The sequence below is a fragment of the Heteronotia binoei genome, chromosome 7, assembly GCF_032191835.1.
Source record: "Heteronotia binoei isolate CCM8104 ecotype False Entrance Well chromosome 7, APGP_CSIRO_Hbin_v1, whole genome shotgun sequence".
Taxonomy (NCBI): domain Eukaryota; kingdom Metazoa; phylum Chordata; class Lepidosauria; order Squamata; family Gekkonidae; genus Heteronotia; species Heteronotia binoei.
The window spans coordinates 57479766-57500181 of record NC_083229.1 but is presented as its reverse complement, the minus strand read 5'-3'; the positions used below and the strand labels follow the sequence as shown (position 1 = coordinate 57500181).

General features: G+C 40.2%; 1 protein-coding gene across 2 annotated transcripts in view; it reads right to left on the bottom strand.

Moving 5' to 3' along the window:
• Positions 1 to 20416, bottom strand: part of ARFGEF1 (ADP ribosylation factor guanine nucleotide exchange factor 1) — a 109068-nt gene that overhangs the window by 23896 nt on the left and 64756 nt on the right. For both annotated transcript variants that reach the window (XM_060243672.1, XM_060243671.1), the window contains exons 18-23: positions 18344 to 18515; positions 13434 to 13585; positions 11500 to 11628; positions 4154 to 4312; positions 3669 to 3819; positions 167 to 257 (exon numbers count right to left, since the gene is read on the bottom strand). In XM_060243672.1, the coding sequence (XP_060099655.1) occupies positions 167 to 257; positions 3669 to 3819; positions 4154 to 4312; positions 11500 to 11628; positions 13434 to 13585; positions 18344 to 18515 (854 nt within the window). The remainder of the gene's footprint in view (positions 1 to 166; positions 258 to 3668; positions 3820 to 4153; positions 4313 to 11499; positions 11629 to 13433; positions 13586 to 18343; positions 18516 to 20416) is intronic.

The window sequence follows — 20416 nt, the reverse complement described above, 5'->3', positions numbered from 1 at the left end:
CTAATGCACAGCTTCAATAAACATTCCTCAACTGGATGGTATAATAACGTGTAAATACATTATTCTACTAAATAAATATGTTCAAAGTTCGTGTCATAGAGCATAATTAAATGTTATATGTACATCAAAAGAATATAGCAGTAGAAATACAACTATAGCACTTTACCTGTCTACAGCAACAACAACACTCTGAGAACTGGTTTCTCCAATGGATTCTTGAATACTTGCTATTTGCTTCCAGTCAACATTTCCTCCAACTACCAGATGCATCATTTAAAAAAAAGAAAATGAAAAAAGACAGGGTTGCGGGAAGGAAGGAGGAAAAAATATTACTTTACGACTAGCCAAACAACTAAATTTGTTACTATTAACAAAGTAAAGTCAATTGTGAAAATCATGTTAACTTAAGAACTGTGAATATGTATTAGAAGATTTGTTGACAGTTTTACCCACAATCACTTTCAACCTGGCTTTTTTGGGAAAGTTGAGGAGCCACATTTTTTCTACTTTGGCTGTCTATTCTGGAACCTGCTGCCTGGCAAGCACCAAGCACACATGCAGCTTTCTGCCATTCACATACTTTGGTATCACAGCCAGTATACATTTACCAGTTGTATTTAAAAGCACTTTTGTGCCATTTTTGTGTCTGAGGTTGTGTTATCTCAAAAATGGGAATGTGATAAATCATAGTTGGTCAAAAGGGTGGGTGAGCAGAATAAGGATAATCTCCTCCTCATTCTTTGAATAATCATGGTTTACATGGGAGGATGAGAGACTACAGCCAGTCCTGTAAGGCCAGGAATGAGTTGGGTGAGACAGCAGCAGCCTGGCCAAGGTTTTGCATGAGCTGGCAGGGAGCCTGCTGCCAAATTCTACCAGCCCAAGTTAGGGGCTCCTTGGACTTTCCTTAGTGTCACAGAAATCTACTATGTGATAACTATTCTGCATGCTATTTGTGCTTCAGTCACAATACAGATTACAGTAGTGGGTACTTGGCATTTGCTTGAGCTGGGGAGATTAGATTAGTAGTAAAAAAACTGATGGAAAGTTAAGAACTTCTTGCCAGCCTGAAATATCCTGACAAGCACTGACAGGAGAAATGCTTGAGAGGTAGTTATAATGTGTTTGGTAGCTGAAAGTAACTAGACCGGGCATTACAGGAAGTGGCTGGGTGGCTCAGACTGAGCGGGCTGAGGCTAAATCCAGCGAAGATAGAGGTCCTTTGCTTGGGTCGTCGGGGCCCAGGGAGGGAAATCCCCCTATCAGCTTTTGAGGGTACGCCGCTGATAGCGGCGGACAAGGTCAAAAGCCTGGGGGTACTATTGGAGCCCTCCTTAACGATGGAGGTTCAGATAGCAGCCACTGCCAAGTCCGCATTTTTTCACCTTAGGCGGGCAAGGCAGTTGGCCCCCTTCCTGGAACATGACGATCTAGCAACAGTGATCCATGCCACAGTCACCTCGAGGTTGGACTACTGCAATGCTCTCTACATGGGGCTGCCTTTGTGCCGAACCCGAAAGCTGCAGCTAGTGCAGAATGCTGCGGCCCGGCTGTTGTTAGGGCTCCCAAGAAGGGAGCACATCCGGCCGGGGCTCCGGGACCTGCACTGGCTGCCGATAGCTTACCGAGTCTGGTACAAGGTGCTGGTTATTACCTTTAAAGCTCTATATGGCCTAGGACCTGCCTACCTGAAGGACCGTCTCTCCCCGCATGTTCCCCAGAGAGTACTGAGATCGGGAACTCAAAATCTCCTAGATATCCCCGGGCCAAAGGAAGCCCGCTTAAAATCGACAAGGGACCGGGCCTTCTCTATTATGGCCCCCTCCTGGTGGAACCAGCTGCCGGAAGAGGTGAGGGCCCTGCGGGACCTCGCCCAGTTCCGCAGGGCCTGTAAGACAACCCTCCTCCGGCTGGCCTATGACTAGCTGGTACAAGAAACTGAGCGTAGTTATACTGGAAGTCTGATGCCCCCAATGTTTTAAATGGTTCAATGTTTTAAATGGTTTAATGTTTAAATTTAAATGCTCTATGTTTAACGCCTATTTATGTTAGATTCCTGTGTTGTAAGCCGCCCTGAGCCACTTGTTGGGAAGGGCGGGATAGAAGTCATAAAATAAATAAAAAATAAAAAAATAAAAAACTAAAGTATATGCCATGCCAGATCTCCTCCTCTTTTGAGAACAGGCTGGTTTAGAAAAAAGGAGACAGTCCAGCTACATCATTCAAGCCTGTATGTTATTCTCTATCACAGAAAATGTGTTTATGACACTGAACTAAAGTCTTTGCCATTTTACACATATCACCCCCCAGTGCTATGCTCTGAACCTCTCCCATTTCCTACCATTCCTTAATACATTTGTGATAGTGCCAGCTGCCAAACAGTCCTGGGTGACAGTAGCCATCATGTGGTGCTAACTACAGAACTGTATACAATGAAAACAGCTTCCGGTGTACAAACATCAATGCTAACAGGAAAAAAAAACCTCACAGCATATCATAATAAAGTAATGTAAACACACAGTTATAAAAAGTCCATGTAAGATAGCTTCTGTCGTTCTGTGGGTTACTGTCACATAAAGGGGTAGAAATCCCAGAGCATACCCGGTTCTACACAGTGATGTGAAGACAAGACATTTATCCATGTACTTGATTGGGACACTGTGGCTCCGTGAAGAATTTTCTGACTTATTTATTTATTTATTTATATTTAGACTTATATCCCGCCCTTCCCACCGAAGTGGCTCATGAGAGAGAGAGAGCAGAGGAAGGCTCCGAAACTGCTAGCAAGTTCTAGATGTGGTGAGTTCTCTCCTTTTCTCTTGGAACTATTTTACTGTGGGTATTCTGTCCTTTTCCTGCATTGGTGAAGTCACTGCGACTCTAGCAGGACGAGCTTTAAAGATTTGCTGAAGCTGTTGCTGGGATTTCTACACCTTTAAGAGACAGTAACCCACAAAACGACAGAAGCTATCTTACACGAACTTTTTGTAACTGCGTGTTTACATTACTTTATTATGATATGCTGTATTTATTATGATTATAGATACAATAGTATCTTCCTAAAGTATTGTTGATTCCAATAATTTTTTTTCTGTTAGCATTAACTACTGAACTGTGTCAGAACTGTGATAGGGAGGAGAGTACAGAAGCTGATTCCACTCCCCCATCCCAATACATTTATAGCAAAACCAAAGGTAGAAAATGTAACTGCTGCTCTCTCTTCTATACAGAACTATCCTCACAGTGAGGAAGCAGCAGTATTCCAAAAGAGTAATCATTTACAGTTCTTGAAAGCACAAAATGCTTATTTGAATGCCAAAATTACTGACTGATTAACAATAACGTATGGAGTTCAGAGATTTTTAAAAATAATTATTTGTATAATTTCCTCTCTGTTCTACAGGAAGCTCACTGAGAAGTCAAAACCAAAACAGGCATAGAGGTCTTTAAATTATCAATCTACAGTTGCCTCCTCAGAATAAAAACCGTGTTATGGCCCTGTGGTATAGCAGGGGCACAACCACTATTTTATTTTTTGGCTTAAAAATAGTTTTCTGGCCTTTAAAAGTTAAAGGTGCACCTTTAACTTTTATGCAGATTTTATACCATAAATTATAAATTTTATGCAGATTTAATACCATAAAGTACTTTGTACTTAGAATACTTACCTAGCCCCAAACTTGCAAATTCATCAGTTGTCTGATCCTTTGTTCCTGCAAAGGAACCTTCACGGCCTCTCATGGTCCCAGAGATATAACGTGGTTTTACTCCAGTGCCTATTAACTGTGCCAGTTCAAGCTGACTGATGCATTTCAAAATCTTCAATAAAAACAAAATACTACTAAATAAACTACTGAACACACAAACCACATGGCTTTTAAAAATTAATCTACATTCATATCTACCAGCAGATACCTACATGGTTCTCACACCCAAACACATCACCAAATTTTACTTAGCATGTTATAAAGGTGCTGCTAATACATATTTTCTTAGAAGCTGAAGTTTAATTTTAAAATACATCCTTACCAATTTATTATATAAAATATCTTTGCATAATACAAACAGATTCACAGGTACATAAACTGAAGCACAAAACAGGTTTTTTATGCAGATTTAATTTATTTTCCCTAACAGTTAAAAAATAATCTACCTCATGCCAGGAATTTCCCAAGTAATTTCCATCAGTGTGAGCCACTGTAATGAGTGTTTTTATTGTGTCAATGTTCTTCTGTTTCATTTCCGTTATGCCGGAACTCACAGTAAGCAAAGTAAATCTTGCTAATGCTTGGACATAAGCATCCCGTTCCAGCTACAGGGAGAAAAATAGTTGTTTTCATCTGTAAAATACTTGATTTGTTTGCCCATTAGAAATTACATCACTTGTTTACCATGGTATTGTACTGAGATGGAAGTAAGGAACAAAAATGAGTAGTAAAACCAGTATGTAAGAACATTAGAAAGGTTGTGACCCTATTTAAACATTCTCCAAGAAACAGTCCTTTGACTGCTACCTGCTCCCAGTGCAATCTTCTGCCTACTGTGTCTAAATTCCTGAACATGGAATTTATTCCTTCTGTTTCAATGTTCTTTCCTTCTCTTGATTTGCTATAATCTGGTTTCCACTCCCCATATGCACTGAAACTACCATAGATAAAATCATCAGCCACTTCATTGCTGAAAAGCTTTAAGATCTCTATTCTGGCTTCAACCTCCTTAGTTCCTCTGCTGGCTTTGATACAGCTCACTTCCTTCTGCCACTTTGCCCCTTCTGTGCCTTGTGCCTTTGTGATTTTGCTTGTGGCTGGCTCTCTGCCCCTTTCCCATTTTTGCACGGAATGGCTCCTCCCCTGCATTCCCCTTCTTTGGTCTGGAACAGATGCAACACTGTTCACCTATAACCTGCACACCTTCCTCCAGGTGCTCTCTTCTTGCACCCAAATGTTGCCATCCTCTGACAACCTTAAACTTCGTTAAGAGTTATGTGTTTACTGGCCTAACACTAACAAGAGGAAAATGACATTCCCCCCCATCTGCACTAGGATTTGGTGGCACTTTGAGAACCTTGTCTAGCATGAACCAGATTTAAGATAAATGCAAAAATAACCATTAATCATGGTTTTAAAGTCATCTGGGGAAAGTCAAGGAAAGGGATACATGATTGTGATTTCCATGTTTTATTCCTGATCTTTTAACCTTGAGTAGAGCTACATTTGAACTCTACTGGAGTTCCTCAGAGTTCTGCCACTATTTTTTATACAGCATCATCAATTTACATGGCCCAGAAATACAACCAATTATGAGCAGTCCCTGTCGTGAAGGCCTATAAAATGTAAATTTCAACAGTGGATAGCTGTAATTAGACTTCTCTCCTCTGCCATTATTTCCTTCCTTTCTCCCTGTGTGTATTCACCCCCTTCAAACTTTTGTTAATAGAAATATAAGATTAAAACTCTCAATGAAAAGGTCATATTCCTTCAAAATAGTGTTGCTAACCTCCAGATGGACCAATCCAGAAAAACAAGAAGGCTGTGTTGCAGAAAAGACAAACCGAAAGCCCAAAGATCACACAACCAAATGATGCTGCAAAAACCTATAGAGAAAACATATATAAATTCATGAATGCATTTAATCATACGTGCCGACTCGTTCAAAAACATTTTAAGCAGTTCATAAAGAGCAGCCATTCCAATTCACAGTGACCCTTGAGGACGCAAATACATTTTTTGAACAGTTCTAATGGCTCCGTAGAGCTCCCAATACTTGATCCACAGTCCAGAAGAGTCCAAAGTCCCTTGTGTGGAGGTCTTGTGCAACAGGACACCGGTAAGACCCCGTTTCCCGGAATCGCTTCCTCAGGTGCATGCGTGCTCCAAGCCACATATTTCAAGGGACACTGTTGCTTACACAATGCTCTTGTTGAGTCCAGCATGGACCACTGGCATCTCCAAATGCTCAGGCCAAGCTTTTGGAGCGATGTGTAAGCAACAGTGTGCCTCGAAATATGTAGCTTGGAGCACGCATGCGCCTGAGGGAGCGATTCCGGGAAACGGGGTCTTACCGGTGTCCTGTTGCACAAGACCTCCACACAAGGGACTTTGGACTCTTCTGGACTGTGGATCAAGTATTGGGAGCTCTATGGAGCCATTAGAACTTTTCCAAAAATGTGTTTGTGTCTTCAAGGGTCGTTGTGAAATGGAGTGGCTGCTCTTTATGAACTGCTTAAAGTGTTTTTGAACATTGATTAAATGCATTAATTTATATAAGTTTTTGCAGCATCATTTGGTTGTGTGCCCTTTGAGCTTTCAGTCTGTCTAACCTCCAGATGGAGGCTGGAAATCTGGAATTCCAACTGATCTTCAGATTAGAAATCAATTCCCCCAGAGAAAATGTCTGTTTTGGTTGGTGAATTCTATGGCATTATACTCTACTGAGATCCCTCTCCTCCCCAGGCTCTACTGTTAAATCTTTAGGAGTTTTCCAACCTGGAGCTGGCAACTCTACTCCAACAAGTTCAAATACCAATAAGTTCTCCAAATCTGCTCTCCTATCCTTCAAAGTATTCCTCCTTCCTGCACTAACCACATCCAGAACATTCCTCCCATCACATATAATCATACAGCTCCAACCCCAAGTTTTCCAATTGTCTCTCTACTATCTTCTTAAATAGAAATAGGAGCAAGCGGAATTCTCAATAAAATGGAAGAAACTCCTTCAAGTGTTTTACCAAATCATCATTATGTACTTTGTTTCTGAATTACAGCTGGGAGCTGCTTTGTATTCCTCCTTTTTCTAAAGTGCTCTAATATCAAAGAAACAAGGCAGATCTTACGAAAGGCAAGAGAGGTTAGACTGCAAGAGGGATTAGACAAGGGGTGTCAAATGTATGGCCCATGGGCCACAACCGATCCACCAAGGGCTTTAATCAGGCCTGCAGGACTCTTTTCTCCCACCTCCTCCCCCTCCTGTTCTCACTCTTTGAAGCTCTGAGGTTGCGGAAGTTCCCAGCTCCCTCTTCCTTGTCTTTGTCAGCTGCAGCAGGAAGCTCTTCTGGGCTTGCAAAGCTGCAAAGAAAATGTGGAATGGCTTTTTCATTAAAGTCTCTGGGTTCAGACAAACTATCTATCTGGGCACAGAGACCTTAATGGAAAATCCATTCCACATTTTCCTTGTAACTTTGTCTGTGCTGCAATGTATTTTACTTTCCAGCATTCCTATGGCCAGCTAATGCTGTTGCTTTCTGGAGTTCTGTTGTTGTGAATAAAGAGTTGATGCTTTGAGCCAGCTTGTCTTTGCTGACTGGACCTCAGAACTACTGCCTAGTGAGTACTCTAAGCTGGGAACCCACAGCCAAAGGGGGATATTACATTAAAAAGCCATTGCCAATCTGAGACCTGGGTGGGGGAAAAACTTGCAATGCCCAGCCATTTCATGTTTTCCTAAACTCAGAGCATTTTATATTTTTAATTTCTGCTGTGATCTTTATGCTTTTCCTTGATGTTTTATTTTTAAAATTGCATTGCCATTCCCACTATTACCCCAGCTTTCAATTTTGAACAAAACATTGTGAGAGTTTTAAGTTAAAAACATATGTTTGTATTTTAAGTTAAGTTTATTTCAATTTATATCCCGCCCTTCAAAACATATATCCTAATTGCATTTGTCTGTGTCCTTTATAAAGTTTATATCTCCACTTCCTGGCATTACATGCATGGCCTGGCCCCACAAAGTCTCATTTATGTTAGATTCAAACCTTGTAACAAATGAGGTTGACACCCCAGGGTTAGACCTTAAAAGTGACTGCAATAATTCTAGGTAAAAAGAGCTCCCCATTGCTCAAAAAACAAAACAAAAACCCAAACAGATGGCTGCTCTTCAAAGCAACCAGGAAAAATTCAACCCCACCACGTCAAGCGAACAACTTTCTATGTTTAGGTATGCTGCCACACACACTTGTATTTCTAACAGGAGTGTAAAGGTATGTTTTTGAATATGTACCACTTCTGGCACTGCTCATGATTTTGGACCTACCTAGATATGACAACAGGGGATGTGTGAGAAGATCTCATATTTTTAAAATTCTAAACTGTAGCCATGTAGGGCACTCAATTAGGATTAGGGTTTACCTTTTTTACACCATTTTTTTTACAATATGATCATCCCACCAGGACTGCGATTTGTTCCACAGCATAGGACAAAAACACACAAAACAACTACAGGAATCAAGTTTGCATCCATACCCCCCCCCCATATGTACACACACCAATAGGGCATATGTTAGCCCTCTGGGAAGCAACTCAGATTGCAGAAATCATGTAGGGAAAGGAATAAATCTCTCCCCGTGGGCCTGATCTGAACTGGGACATATGTGGCTACAAATCAAAGTTCAAACAGCATTAAGGAGGTCACTTGGCCCTTTTTGGAACAAAAAAACTTAGATAAATTATTTATATAGATTTGTATTTTTATCTTTGTGACTTTGCATTTTTGTTGGCAACCAGCATATGCTATATGTAAACAATCATTATATTAAGAAAGCTATAAACTAAAGGCCAACTTTAAAAGTTCACAGGACAGATTGCAATTATTGATTGTGACAAGTCCTAAGGAAGTTGTACATAGATAATACCATGTATCTGATTTTGTAAAGTGCACATGTCCTTTTATAACAAAAACATTTGCATTAGGTAAGGATAAACTGAACCAAGGTTCACCAAAGATTAGTCACAGAATCTGTTCTAAAATGCCAGAACTGAGCCCTGAAATTTATGAAATAATAACAGACTTGAATTTGAACAGTGAGCAGCTACAGCAAACCTTTACACATGCAGGATTAAGAAAGGAAGGGCCTTGATGTGCAGGTGGATTTGTGTCAGTGCTGCTAACTCCAGGTTGGGAAATTCCTGCAGCTTTGGGGGTGGAGCCAGGGGAAGGTGGGTAACGCCCTACAGTCCATCCCCCAAAGCAACCATTTTATTCAAGGAAAACGACCCCTCTATTCTGGAAGATCTCCAGGCCCTACCTGGAGGATGGGGAGATAAGGAAGGCACTGCCCCTGTGAAAAGTGTCATATAACTCCTTAACACTTCAAACACACTCAGAATGCTCAAAACACAAACTAATATTTATTCTTGTACAATAATAATAAGAATAATTAATTAACAATCCATGGAACAACCATAAGAACTAAGAACCTGCTTAGAACTTCAAAGCGTGAAGAGGTGTAGGATCTATGAGAAATCTCTTTCTTGGAAAAAGCTGCTTGCAAAAATGGGGTCCTAGATATTCCAGAAATACTTGTTAGCTGTGTGGCTGTATGCCTGAAATATTCACCTTGTCCGGAGCAGAATCCTCTTCTTCAGTGGAAGGAATGGGATCTATTTTGTGTGATTAGAGGAAAAAGCATGAATGGACTTGTCTGCCAACTACCACTAAGAACTTTGTGTTACATGTTTGACACTTTACCTGTTCCACCTTTTGATTGTTCCATGGATTATTAATTAGTTATTCTACTGTTTGTACAATAAAGAATATTAGTAAGTCTGTGTTCTGAGCATTCTGAGTGTGTTTGAAGTGTTGAATTACAGGACGATTTTCACACGAACAATACCTTCCTTATCTCCCTCTCTCTCCGTGATTCTCACTTTTGTTGCCCTACATGGAGGATGGCAACCCTATTCACGCACCCCTCTTTCTATCAATAATCACTAAAGTCAGTGGAAGCTTCTACATTGCCAAAAAGTGGAGAGGTGTTGGTATAAACTAATCTGTGTTTTAATTTCAGAGCTATAGTTCTGGCAAGTGTTTACCATCCTCAGTACTGTGGAAAAAGCTGCTTTCTTCAAAAGATTCTCAGCAAGGTATTCATAAGTTAACTAAAAAGGGCAATTATTATTTATACTTCATCTTGGATTATTTTTTAGAATAATGGGTGCAATGATGGGGTGTACATCTGAAACTTCCCAAACTGAAAATATACCCCAAAATACTTATAAGGTATACCTATAAGGTATTTTGGGGGTATATTTTGGCACTCCAAAAGTATCTGGTATTTTCCAGGAAAACTAAGGGAAGGGAAATCCCCCCAAAAATCCCATGTATTTTCAGAACTAGGAAGATCAGGGAAACAGCTGAGAGGTGGGGACGTTGCTCCCTGTCTATCAGCTCCCCCCCCCCCTTTTTCCCTTCCACAGCCCATTTAAATCAGGCTGGCTTAAGTGGACTGCAGAAAAGATTGCAGAAACTGCTGAGAGGTGAGAGTTGCAGCTGAGCTGTGTTTTGCAACTTCTGGGTTGGTTCCCTCCCCCCTTTCCCCATCTCAAGTCTATTGGAACCCCCACAATTTGGGATTTCAAAAAGCTCTGAATACTTTGCCAGTATTGGGATCTGGATTTATTGGAAATCTCTTTTTTTTGCCCAATAGACGCAAACTGAAAAAAAAGAGGGGGAGAACCCTACACACCCCTATACAATGACATAACACCATATCAGTGTCGTGTAGACGTTAAGAGCATTAGGCTAGTATCTGGGAGATCCAGGCTCATGGCATGGCAGCTCACTGGGTGACCTTGGGCCAGTCACACTCTCTCAACCTAATCTGCCCTCATGGGGTTGTTGTGTATGATAAGCTACCTTGGGATGAATGGCAGGGTACAATGGAAGTAAATAAAATAAATAAATGTCATAATTAGTCTCAAACAGCTACACTGAAATTAAAAATGTTATTGTTTTAAATGTAATTGTATTGTTCTATTATTGGAATGTGGTATGTATAGATATGAGCTGTAAGATTCTAATTATTTTTGTTTTATAATTTTAAAGAGTTTAAAAGTGACAATTAGTATTAAAATGCCCAGTGCACAAATGATAAGTCTTGATATACATTTCTATACTCAAGACATATGTTTTCACATATTATCTACAAATATTAGAAGTCTGTAATTTTAATGACATACAAGTAGCAATTAGCATACTGTGGTAGTATGCCACTGAATTCAACAGGGTATTTCTGTGTCATTGCTTTGAGACCCACTATACAGCAGCTTACACTATACAGCAGCTTACAGGAGTGTAAAAGATATTCATACCCAGTGTCTAAGAATAATCAGCACTGAATGCTTCTTAGATCTTGCAGCTTTGAAGTTCCTTGCAGTCAGTGTAATGCAATGCAATATAGATTTTATTTAGGAGACTCCTGTCCCACATTGCTAACAGAACTAGAGTTGCTCCCACAGTTCAGTTTTGACAAACCACTACTTTCCAACTGTTCCAAGATAAGGAAGATATTTTTAACAAAAGCAAAACACTGAAAACTTGCCAGAAGACAAACTTATTTACACTTTGTAGTCAGGTGAATGATTAATCTCATTTGAAGTTTCAATGTTCTTTTTATGCAAACACATTTTTGGTAAATTGCACAATGATAAAGCATCATTGCATAATAAATTTAACACATTTACAACATTCTATCTTCTTATAAAACTTAACATTGATTATTACCTGGATGTTAAAAATGCATGCTATCCTGATTGCACATCGTATGCCTTCCAGGCAAAGAGTGGCAACTTCTGTGTCATCACAGTCCTGTAAACCCACACTAAATGCAGCCAAGAATGGTGTCCATGCCAACTGGAATAAAAATTAGAGCACAAAGTTTCATTACAGATAACTGTGAACTGCAAACTTACAGTCAAATATGAGCAGCCATGATTTTACAGTTTTGAGATTATATAGATTTGCCTCAGTATTGATAAATCTTAGTTAAAATCTTGCTTCTCCCTACAGAAATGGGTTCCAAGAACATTCATATGCACAAAGACACTATTTTGTGAATGGTCAAGAAGTATATCCATTTGATGCTACAGCCACTGCACCACCTCAAGGCAACACATACTTGACAATAATGAGCCTATTTTTAAAATGCTGTAGGCATGGTGCACAAAAGGATTTCCAGACAAACAGATAAAATTTCACCAGATTGTACGCAGAATAAAAAATGAACTGAATTTCATGATCAAATATTGACATTACATTGTTGCATGAACAGTTATATTCTAGCTCAACAACAACACATGGTGTCCCCCATTGCAGGATGAGCCATACAATTGAGCCATGATGACATACAGCACTTGGAGAAACATAGGATATGACTGACAGAAAGGTAAGCTCTTTCCAGTTAGATAAACCTGAACAAAGTCACCTATGTGCAACATACTTTATTTTAAAGTTAATGAAATTTTGAAGTAAATGAATTCAGGTTGGCTATACATTTGAAGCCTAGTAAACTAAGCTGTAATAGCATTGGCAGTTTCAGAAAACAATTTTTTTTTTCGCCAAACGTAAAATACAAACAAGAGACTCATGAAGATTTATGGTAGGGAATCTCTTCTTCCGGTTCATTGTCCTCCCCACACTGTCTCCACTTTCCCTCCTCCTAATAACCCCTGCATGTTCGCCCCCTTCCCTGTTTCCGTCTCTTCCTCTAACCACCTCCGTGACCTGCACTGGCTGCCTACAGAGTACCAGATCCATTTCAAGGTGTTAGTTTTGACTTTTAAGGCCTTGCGCGGCCTGCGACCAACATACCTATGAGACTGTCTCCTCCCATATACGCCCTGGAGGTCGCTTCGCTCAGCCTCCCAAGATCTTTTATAAATCCTTGGCCCAAGAGATGCCCGCCTTGCTTCTACCAGGGCCAGGACTTTCTTGGTCCTGGCCCTGACCTGGTGGAATCAGCTCCCTATGGAGATCAGGGCCCTACCTGGCTTGCTGGCCTTTCCTGCAAAATGGAGCTGTTCCACCAGGTCTTTGGATGAGGCAGCGGGCATCTATTTATCGATCGGTTGGCCTCTACTGCTCTGCTGCTCTACTGTACTGTGATGCAGTATCGTGGTACTATTTTGTGCTATACCACCTTGCTGTCATGTCACCTTGCTGAATCATCTTGCTGCACTTTGATGAATATTGTAATTAGTTTTATTATGATTTTATTGTGATTTTATTTCTATTTGCTGTACTCCACTCTGAGCCTCCAATGGGGGAATGGGTGAAATATAAATAAACAAATAATAATAATAATAATAATAATAATAATAATAATAATAATAATAATAATAATAATAATAATAATAATAATAATAATATCCTCCTTTTATTTCCACTTTTCCCTTTCTCCTTTCAGTCTGGCTTTGCTCCCCCCTCCCCATATTCCTTTTTCTCTTGATAGTCTGCCCAGTCCCCACACCCACAAAGTCTCCTCAGGTTTAGAAGATCCAAACGTTTATGATTTAATCTTGCAAAAGTTCAGCATTTTAAAACTATTTTATGTTCTATTCTGTTGTGTTTTTTTAAAAAAAATCTGTTCAAACCTTGAGGGAAAATACAGAGCAATAATAAGGGGAATTTTTTTTTTTACTTAAGCGAAGAAGACTTACTTTGAACATGGGTCTCACATGCTCTAAGTGTGTTGCACTGGTGAAAGGAGCTTGAACATGACTCACAGCTTCCATTAGTGCTTTAGCTGTTTTAGCCATTTGTTCCATTTCTAAATTATAAAGAAGTCGTCTCTGCTTTTCACTTGCTACACCTGTAAACAATTTTTTCCTTTTAATTTCTTCACCATTTCACAAAGAATAAAACTTCTTAAAACAGTTTTAACGCACTGCATATGCATGTACTGCATATAGGACAACATTTGAAACAACACAAGACAACTTCGCTCATCTGAGCAGGGCCTTATGCAGATGCCACCTGCAAATGGGCAAGATCAACACATGTGTTTTATGTAGTGGCCCCCACCTTGTGCAGTGCCCTGCTTGAAAAGGTCAGGAAGGCACTCTGAAAACTATGTAAAACAGAATAGTTTAGGAAGGCATTTTAATAAAGATCACAGGGCTAATATTACAATGGAATGGTTCAGGTGATGTTTCAAAGAAGGGAATGAGTTTATGGACTTTACTACAGTGTATGGTATGTGTTATCTATTGCTATATCTATTGCATTGTCTTGTTCTCAGTGCATTGTATTTCTACTTGTGTAATAACATTTACTGTTTGCTCATTGTGTCACACTTACTACTAATGTGTGTTTCAGATTTCTGCCTGTTTCTGATTTCAATTATCCCAGTCTCATCACACTGCTTATCAGATAGTTCATCTTACTGACTGCATTGACTTGCATTGTGTAATCCACCTTGAGCCTCAGTGAGAAAGGCAGACAAAAAATATCCTAAATAATGAACTCTCTATTTCCATGCCAATTTAATTTCCTATTTAAACAACTGTTTGCATTATCAATAAGAGAAAGAAATTTACTTCTAGTACTTGGTTGTCTAAATTATTCACCACAGAAACAGTTTAGATATTTTACATCTATATTATAGTTTAGCATATAGATATTTGATTAATACAAATTAAGAACTATCCTTAACAGCACAAATGAGATTAGAAATAAACTGGTAAAAGAATGAAGCCATAAATTGTATGCTCAAGTGCCAGGGAGTCTGGCGTACCAGTCTTTGTTTGTTTATTATTTACTGTATAGCAGAGTTACACACAGGAAACATAATAATATAAAAGACATAACCAATTGATACAATGGTTATGCATATCTACTGGGCAATCCTTCTAAATAATAACACTTAAAATTAGAATCCACTCAATTGCAGCTGGGGAGAGTTCAAAGAGGTTCATTACATCTCCCTGGAAAGCATGATGCTCACATTTCTGTGACAGATGGAAATAGTTTGGCAGGCTGCACCACAATCGTATTTTGGTCCTGGTATTTTGCCCCATTTTGCCCCAACAACAGGAACAAATACAACAAGCTCTAGAAAGAGGCTCTGGACAAGTACCCCAGCCTTGAGCAGGATCAATTTGCTATAGTATCATAGCATGCAGAAACTGAAGCTCAGTATTCCTTTTGTCTTCAGTGCATTGTTGCTGCCTTTTCTTGTCATATTCAGCCTTGTGGTGTTCAGCATCAGAGTGTACTTGTGGCATGATCTGGTGTTTTTTTTTGCCTCACTTGGTTATGTTATAGTATACCACAGAGTATGTGTCTTAAGCCATTTTCTGTAGAGGAACTGATTTGACTTCAGCTTTTCATCTCTTCCCCCCTCCCTGCAGCCTCTACCAAGGAAAAGTATAGTCTTTCTCCACAGTATGGACCAAAACAGGAGAGGAGGGAAGCGACCTCAGCAGGATATAATGACTCAGAGCACACCCTGCAAAGCAGCTGTTTTCTTTAGGGAAGAGATTCCCAACCCCCGGTCTGTGGCCTGTTAGCAACCTGGCCATGAGTTGTATAATTATTTCATTAAATATTACAATGTAATAATAGAAATAAAGTAAACAATTGTTTCACCCCGAAACCACCACCACCCCAGTCTGTGGAAAAATGATCTTCCACAAAACTGGTCCCTGGTGCCAAAAAGGTTCGGGACCACTGCTTTAGGAGACCTGATCTCTGCTAGCTATTTATTTATTTATTTATTTACATTAAACTTCTATCCCACCCTCTCCACAAGTGGACTCAGGGCGGCTCACAACATTCGTTTACACGATTTAAAACAATAAGTCAATAAAATCTATAAAATATTAATACAATTAAAATTTAAAAACTATCTGGAGAACAGTTATAATTCTGAGTGATCTCCAGCCCTCACCTGGAGATTGGCAACAATGATTAACCAGGAGGAAATGGCTGGCTTGGTGGAGTCTATGGCATTGTATCTGCCTGAGGTCCCACCTCTCCTCAAACCCCACCCTCTCCGGGCTCCATCCCACAAATCTTCAGGACTTTCCCAGCCTGGAGTTGGCAGCCCTATATTGCTTCCCAGCAGCAGTAGCAAGCAGCCAGGCATAGGGTAGTCAACCTCCAGCTGGAGCCTGAAGATCTCCTGGTATCACACCTGAAATGCAAACAACAGATCTCTCTCTTCCCCTGAAGAAAATCACTGCTTTGGAGGGTGAATACTATGGCATTATATTTATTTATTTACTTTCAACTTATATCCTGTCCATTCCAAACGGACTCAGCTGAGACCTCTCCCCTCCCCAAATTCTTGCTTCCTTAGACTCCACCACAAAGTCTCCAAGAGTTTCCCACCAACTTGGAGCTGGCAACTCTAGTCTGGATTGGTCCCAATTAGTTTTCCCTCAAAGGCCAAAATATGCCTGGAAAGGCCTCCCCCTCCACCTTTTACTGACAGAACCAAGCTTGATTCCCTAGCAATAGACACTGCCTACCAGCTTCCCCAGTGGCCCAGGGCTGGAGGGTGGGATTGCTCTTTGAGTAACTCACAGCTCAGCCAAAGGGAGGGTAGATGAGTCGTCACCGGTATGGTTTGGCTTTTATATCTATAGGATTAGCTGTCTTCCATACTTTACATAGCAAGTCAAATCCTGTGGGCCTCTTGTTGGCGTTTATCAGGTTACGGATATCAGGTGGAATTGATTACATCAACATTTGCAACCATTCATTCCCTAGATCGACATTATGCACGTTATGTGATTGCAGGATTTGTGCAGCTCTTATTGCTGGATGTCTTAGTCTGGGTAGGCCCATGTCAGCCATGTCTTTGTGGACGGGCAACTCTCTCTTTCCCTGGTACCTCCTCTTATATAACCCATATCTTTCTGTACTCACAAAGAAGAACATTTTGTCTTTGGAGATGCAGGAGACAGATGTGGCACAACATGTGCAGCCAATAGGTTGGAGTGGATTTAATACATCCTCTGATATTTCTTATTTGTGTATTGAGCTGGACATTAAGTTTGTGGACATGGGGCTGTTGAGCCACACTGAAGCACCATATTCTGCAGTACTATACACTCTGAAAGCTGAGCATCTAAGTGTTTAGCAGACACACCCCAAGTTGTACCACATAATTTTTAGAAAATGTTGTTTCACATGTGTATTTTCGCTGCTACTGTTAAGATGGTGTTTATAGCTCAAGGTCCTGTCCAGGGTAATGGCAACGTACCTAGGTGTATGGTTGTGTATATGTCAGGCGCCATTAAGATAGACATTTAGTTCATGGTTGAGATGGAAACAGGAGCATTTTGTTTTTCATGGACTTGGGATAAACCGTGATTTATGGTAGTAGTCAGCCAAAATTTTGAGGTCCCTTGTCAGTACTTCCTCACTCCTTTCAGTTGATTTCTACCTTACTGCAATTAGAATGTCATCAGCATAAGTAAACTTCCTGGATATTGTCTTGGAAACATCAGAGATGTATAGATTGAAAAGAACTGGAGCAAGGACCAAGCTCTGGGGTACACCATTATTCAGTTTCTTCTGCTTGCTTATTGACTTATCTATAATTACTTGGAAGGTTCTATTGCTCAGCATGTTATCTAGGAGTCAAAATAATGCTCTGCAGGAACTTGCACAGCAGACCAGCTCTCCAGACTGTGCCGTAAGCAGCAGTCAGATTAATGAAAACTGCTGATGTTTTAAGACACTTCTGATACTTTCCTTCAATGAAAGTTGTTAAACTGAGAACCTGGTCTTCACACCTTTGATGGGGTCTAAATCCTACTTGTTTTATAGGGATATGTTCATTAATTCTGTCACTGGTTCTGTTCAGGATTAACCTCTCAAGGAGTTTATAATAGGAGCTCAGATGGGGTGCAATTCTAGCTCACCTCCTTGGATAATGCTGAAGAGCTAGAACTTTTGGCTGCCAGACAATTGTAGGATCTCCTGGCTACACTACACAAACGGAAGCTGCTTGCAAAGTTTCTCACTGACATCATGAGAGCAGGAAGACTCCCAGGGGAATTCAAGAAAGCAAAGATAGTTGCTATTCTGAAACCTGGCAAACTTTGTTTATTTACTATATTTATACCTTGACTTTCCACCACAGCATTCAAGGCAGTTTACAATTCAGAATAATTAACTGCAATATAACATAGAAAAGGGGCAGGAAAGAAGGAACGACAAAATACCCTGGTACCTCCTCTTATATAACCCATATGATGATTACAAAATTACCAGGAGGAATGGCCACAACAAGAGATAGCTCAGGGAGTTGGTGGGGTTAGCCAAATGGCAACTGACTGACTAGGCAGATTAGAAAGGTCTTACTCTTTCAACTCCTTCTGATGTTGCGAATGGACTCTATGTGACTCACGACTGAGTATATATGCTTATGATCAGGAACAAAGGAATCTTCTTCCCCAATCAAACTGCCCATTTCTCTTGAAATGGTCTACTATCTGTCCAAATAATATTGTACCCCCGTGCACAATAGTTAAAGGTTGCAAATGTAACTTTTAGTTTGATAGGCTGTCAATATCCTTAAACAAAAGAGGGGGCCGATTGTCCCAAAGGCACTTACTTTGTTTACTTGTCTTTGTGGGTATTGTTAACTCTTTTGTTTCCTTCATTGAGATCTTTTTCCCAGCTATTTCATTATAGATGGCAGATAGGTATTCTTCAGGGAGATCCTTACTATCATTGATGCCTCTATTCATCTTAATATATTGTTCCTTTGTCATTTTATTCTTTACCTAGAAAATTAGGAAAAGCTGCTAAGTATTAGTTATGGAGGCATTATTTTTTTTGCTAGGATCTATGCAGAGTCCACTGGCAAAGAAAGGGGTCAGCAACATAGCCTGGAGCTGAGTCTGAGCCAAGGGAGCATGCTAAACCACAATCCCAATCATACTGTTCATCATTTGCCGCTACTGCTTAATTTTGCTCCCAGTTTCTAACTAAATGTGGTTGTTTATAAAATACAAGTGACAATGGAAGCTTACATAATCTCCCTAAAAATGTAGCCAAGGCAATTCCAATTCATAAACCTTAGGGAAGACAGCTGGAGAAGGCTGCCATTCATCACCAACACACTTGCCTGCCAATCAATATTCTACAAAATTTCTCCAGTTTGTCTGTAGATGCCCTTCACTACATTTAAAGAAATGTCTTCAACACTAACCAAAGAACAAATGCATTTTACTACATTAGTCTCCTTTCCAAAAGTGTTCTATACAATTGTGAAACCTATTGTGACAAATGTAATTGTACAGCAGACCTTAAATGGGGGGTGGGGGGCTCATCACTGATCTAGTGTTACTAAATTTGCACCTGAGCAGGTTGACTAAAAGCAAATCTTAGAATGAGGAAAGGTCAGATTAAAAAAAACCCACTAGTATGACAAGTTTGAGGGACTCGTGGATCCTATGCCTATGACTTCCTTGTCAATTAGATGCCATGCAGAATAAGAATAATTAGGAATTATTTATAAATGCATATGACAGACTCAACCTTCAGAAATCGAGCTAAACCTCAAGACCATTATGGGTTCTTTCATCATTATCTACTAAAATAATAACAGCAACCAAAATACATTCTATCTTTCAACATGTAAGATGGTAAGGTCAAAGGTTAAAATACAGTCATCAGTAACTGCATGAATCTCTGCTTTGAATGCAATTCATGTCACAAAGGAAAGAAACATAATGAGACTGAATAACTGTGGCAAAATGAAATAGCTTTACAATATTAAACATGGTGTTAGGGGGCACACAAACCTGCCCTTTCAAATGCAATCTACTTCATAAAATTCACACAAGAAGCTGGTGCAAACTTTACCCCATCATTTGACAGTATCTACACCGCACTTAAAGCAGCAATCACCTGAAAAATTGGCCTGTCAAATGCCATATGCTGTTTCACCACCTACTAGTGTGTACCTTTCCCCTTCATTATCAACCTTTCTTCTTCAATCAGTGAACCCAAGCCAGTACACCAGCTCACCTAGGCATCTTGTTAATTTTGCCTACTTTCTGCAGGGCCTAAACCTGCCTTCTCTGGTATCCTACCCTCAGTATTCTCTTCCTCTCAGTTTTCCAGATTATGGGACTGCGACCACCTTAGTCATCCTAGTAGATGACCTGTGCCAGAAGATGGATGGCAGGAGTGCAACTCTGCTGATTCTTCTGGACTTCTCAGCAGTTTTCAATACAGACAATCATGGTATCCTTCTGGACTGTCTTTCAGGGCTGGAGTTGGGGGGTACCGTTCTGTGGTAGTTCCAGTCCAAGGTGTTGGGAGGCTACAGCTTGACTCCTTCCCTCTGTGGTCCTACAAGGCTCTATTTTGCCTCAAATGCTTTTCAACATCCATATGAAACTATTGTGTGAGGTCATCTGGAGACTTGGGCTGGGCACTCTATCTTATGCTTCTATTGGTCCAGGGAGGCTGTAGAAATCCTGAATCAGTATTTTGGGTGTATGCAGGCTAATCTTGAGAAGATGAAAGTGCTATTTGGTAAGTGGATGGGGTAGTACTCCCCTTGGAGCAGGTCCATAGCTTGGGGGTATTCCTGGACCCAGGCCTACTATTGGGTAATCAAGTGGCAGCTGCAACCAGCAGTGCCCTTTATTAGATTTGACTGATCAGCCAGCTG